The sequence below is a fragment of the Lottia gigantea genome (assembly GCF_000327385.1).
Source record: "Lottia gigantea unplaced genomic scaffold LOTGIsca_575, whole genome shotgun sequence".
NCBI lineage: Eukaryota > Metazoa > Mollusca > Gastropoda > Lottiidae > Lottia > Lottia gigantea.
The window spans coordinates 2032-6402 of NW_008709961.1; the positions used below are offsets into that span (position 1 = coordinate 2032).

Consider the following 4371-nt stretch of genomic DNA (forward strand, 5'->3'; position numbering starts at 1 on the left):
GAAGAAGAATGGTATGAAACTACTAGAATGGTTCCGAAACATACTAAAAAAGAAAATATAGAAAAAGTTTATTCACACACTAATCCTTTTATAAGACATTATATCAGACGATCTATTTAAAGGAGGAAGAGTTTCGGCAAATAGAAAATTATTTGAAGCAAACAAAATGGATGAAATTTGTAATGTATTAAAGGAATTTATTTCACAAAGTGAAACTGAAAGTATTTCACAAAGTGAAACTGAAAGTATTTCACAAAGTGATAATTCAAATAGTGAAACACGAAGTGATAATCCAAGAAGAGATAACATCATTAATCCATTCAAAGAATACAGCGCGAGCACAAAAGATAAAACAGTGGTTAATTCAAAACATACAAAAATAAAATGTACTAAACTAATGGCATTTGATGCTAATGGTTTGTACGCTTCAGCAATGTCGGATTTAGACAGTGAATATCCAAAAGCAGAAAGTGCTAGACCGTTTCTACTAGAAGAAGAAAAAAAATTTGTAAAACTCTTCAATGAACAGAAATTTAGACCTAGAACAGCTATTTTAACAGTGTGGTTTGACTATCCCAAAAGCATGTTCTTCCAACCGATACCAGCTAAAGATAATATCACTTTAACGAATAAAGAAGGCAAAAAGGAAACTGGGAGTAAAATCAGGTTTAAAAATGGTTTCTGTTCAGATGTTTTAACATCGGTCGATATTCAAGAAATAGTTAAAGCCGGTGGACGAATTATTAGAATATTAGATGGTATAGTATACAAAGAAAATTTTAAAACTCCACCATATAGAGATTATATTTTGATTTTAAGAGATCTTAGAAATAAATATAAACGAGAAGGTAATATTGTGGGTAGTAATTGTATGAAATTATTATGCAATTCCTTGTATGGTAAATCTATTCAGAAGGATAGAAACACGAGAAATCATTTGTGGAATTTTCAGGCTAACTTCGACTCACTTGTTAAAAACTATGAAAAAATAAATGATACTCAATATTCCGTTGAGACAGAAATTGAAGAAAAAGAGATAACTGCTGAAGATCACTCAACTAAATCTACAATACTAACACCTAGTCATTTGGGATCATTCATTTTATCTCACAGAAAAAAAATAATGAATAATTTCATTCATGTAATAAATGGATTTTATAAACCTGAAATATACTATACCGATACTGATAGTTTATACATTTCATCTAGAAATTGGGATAAATTAAATCGAGCTGGGTTGGTATCTGAAATTGAATATTGTAAAGGAAAGAATGATTACGGTGATGGTGGAATCATATTTGGTTTATATTTAGCGCCAAAAGTCAAATATAATATCATTCTAATTTCTGATGGTGTTTTAAAAGAAAAGAAAACGTATAAGGGTTTTTCTAATAATAAGACGAGTATAGAAGATTATATTTAGTTGGCTAGTGGACATGATGTTTCACGAATGGAGTAGTTAATCCAAAGGATGGGGATAAACAAAAGAAAGTTTTTAGAAGTTATTTGAATCTTGTAAGGAGAAAAGCAACAAACAGTGGAGGAATTATGTTTCCTTATAGTGATAAAGATGAGTATAGTTTTGATGAAAACTATGAATTTGATGATTTCGATTACATATATATTCAAGAAGAGAATGAAGAGTGATTAATTACTCAATAAATTTAGTTCTTTTGATTTAAATGAAGTTGAATAACAATTTCTTCGTTACCAAAATCAATAAACCTGTTTTTACCATCTTTGATTTCGAGATTTATATTTTTAATCATGAACGAATTAAGTGGTAAATATGTTGTTTGAAATTGTTTCTCTATAATTCTATATCCAATCGGTACGGTGAATGTTGGAATACTGTAAATAATCTGACGTTTGTGTTTATTGAAAAATCCACCGTTTATTAAATTACAGTGAATATTAATGACGTCGATATCATTCTCGATATTAGCTTTATACGGCGCTAAAGTGGATTGTGTGTATATTTGCTTATCAAATCCTAATAAAGTATTCAAAGAATTTGCTACGTTGAAATCAACTTGACTCTTATTTCTCAATATCAATTTTATTTTGTTCAGATTCAAATTACCTTCGAATTCAATATTGTTCTTACCATTTGCACTTCCCCCATATTCAGATAGATATTCGTTTATGTCTACGTATTCATAGCTTCCTGGTAGTAAACTTATGGTTTTGAATGTAGCTCCGTTATCTGTTGATATTTTCATTTGGTTATTATTTTCGTTGATATTTCTAATGGAATTGTAAACAGAGAAATATTTTAATCCCAATTCATATTCTTCATTGCGATCGAGTTCATACTCATAATCTAGAGACAATTTAATGTCTGACTTATTTGAGGTGATAAGGAATAATTGTTCTTTATTTGGCATTTTTTCAATGACTATTTTTATTGGATAATTTTATCAATTACGTTTTTATAATCATTTTTATCTATAATACCTTTCTCTAGGAATCTTTTTAATATGCAATTTACTTCATTATATTGTCTGTCTGAACGATGACCTTCTTTCATTGCTGCTGATATTATTTCTAATCTATTAAGCAATTCTTCATTATTATCGGATAAAAAAGTTATACCTTGTCTAGATACCATATCTTCGTATTCGTCTATTTCTTGTATGATTGGATTGTCTTCAGCATATTCATCATCTTGATTAATAGCTCTTATATAAAGATCAACTTCTTTTAATCTTCTTGTTTCCGGCCCGTCTTTCTTATCATATGTAGAAATTCTGAGTATTCTACTAAATCCTTGTAATCGGCAATATCAACATCCCCGCCATTCATTAAATCTATTAATCCTTCTGTTAATGTAAATATTATTTTATTCTTAGCTTTGATATATTGTCTATTTCTTTTTATAATTTATTATTATGATTATTCCAATCACCCATTTTTAAAGAAATGAAATTAACATATATCTGTCATAACTCTTTCACCTGCAGGTTTTCTAGTATTACAAATATATATCCATGATCATCTGGGTTTCTCCATTGCGCTTAACAATCCTTTTTGAATGTATCTCTATCCATTCCGTGATTAATTGACTGAATAATTTGAGATAAATCTTTGTCGTTCAATTCGAATAATCAAAAACAATTTGCATTTTTTCGAATGAACATTGCATCCATACCGTAGAAAGATTGGGATTGGTATATGCAGTGACAGTTGTGATTTCTTTCCTTTGTGAAGAATTCTTATTGAACAGCTTGATTTCTTTGTGCTACACTATTGAGTGCTTTCGCTCACTATCAATTTTAGACAAATCTAAATCATTAACATTTTTCGTAAGAAAAACTTTTATATCCGTTGGATAGAAAGATGGATTCTTTTCTTTTATATATGTATCTAAGATATCTTTTATTTCTATCTCGTCATTGTCTTCATGATATTTAAATATGTCTTGAACGTCTTTCTTTGGTATATATTCTAAAGCTTTGAGGAATTGATAATATGATTGCTCTGGTGTTGGTGTGTAGATATATAATGAATCGAAATCTAAAAGTTTTGGTGTTGTCAACATGTTAAAGGTCAGATAAGTTTTCCCAGAACCTGAGCTACCGCATATAAACATGAGCATTGGATTACTAGGAAATATTTCTGAATGATTAAATTTCTTTCCCATTTTTTATTCCATATTTTTGTTCCAAAAATCACTCCTTCTCCTTTATACTTTGAAAGAAAGATTCCCTCTCCAGAATGTTTGTTTTTAAAAAATATAGCATTACCCTTACATTTGACCTTCGTTTCTCCTGTGTCGATTTTATCTATTAGATTACTTAATCCCTCTTTAACTGTTTTCTTGGTTTCTTCACTAAATCGATTTCCAAATTCTTTAACTGTCCCTAATATATCTGCTACTTCCGAACCTTGAGCTATTTTTTCCATTTCCATATTATGTCTACGTTTTTCACTTTTTTCAGCATCAGCTGCTTTCTTGGCGTAGATGGCTTGTGTTATCCCTGCCGCCACACCAGCTGTCGCACCTGCTGCGGCCAGACCAGTAAATATTAAAGGTAGGAAAGGTAAAAATCCACCTTCCTTTACACTCTTGTCAATTCTTTCCAAATCTATATCATCACGGACTTTACAATGTTTATATTTATCAATAATTTTTTTAGATATTTTAATCCTTTTGCCATTGAATGTTATTGTAGTTGGTGATTCCGTTTCGATAGCTTCTATTATTCTTTTTACTAAAGTTTCTGGTTTCATTTTTAAGAGGGTAATTTAAATGATTATTCTATACGAATCATCCGTCTGTCGGATATTTTAATTGAATGTTTTGCTTCTTCTAATAATAAACAATAACCTGTTACATTTCCTTGTGTTTTTTCAATATAAATATTTATA

The 4371-nt window shown here is 29.6% G+C and overlaps 3 protein-coding genes across 3 annotated transcripts; 1 reads left to right on the forward strand and 2 right to left on the reverse strand.

Moving 5' to 3' along the window:
- Positions 1-166: 166 nt before the first annotated feature.
- LOTGIDRAFT_175942 (hypothetical protein) lies at positions 167-1423 on the forward strand (the record flags this gene model as incomplete). The annotated part of the gene is made up of 1 exon (XM_009063427.1): positions 167-1423. One exon carries the CDS (start codon positions 167-169, stop codon positions 1421-1423), a length of 1257 nt encoding a protein of 418 aa, XP_009061675.1.
- A 241-nt stretch (positions 1424-1664) lies between these two features.
- On the reverse strand, positions 1665-2387 carry LOTGIDRAFT_175943 (hypothetical protein; the record flags this gene model as incomplete). The annotated part of the gene is made up of 1 exon (XM_009063428.1): positions 1665-2387. The coding sequence occupies one exon, from the start codon at positions 2385-2387 to the stop codon at positions 1665-1667; it is 723 nt and encodes a 240-aa protein (XP_009061676.1).
- A 1162-nt stretch (positions 2388-3549) lies between these two features.
- LOTGIDRAFT_175944 (hypothetical protein) lies at positions 3550-4233 on the reverse strand (the record flags this gene model as incomplete). Its single annotated transcript, XM_009063429.1, has 1 exon — positions 3550-4233. One exon carries the CDS (start codon positions 4231-4233, stop codon positions 3550-3552), a length of 684 nt encoding a protein of 227 aa, XP_009061677.1.
- Positions 4234-4371: the final 138 nt, after the last annotated feature.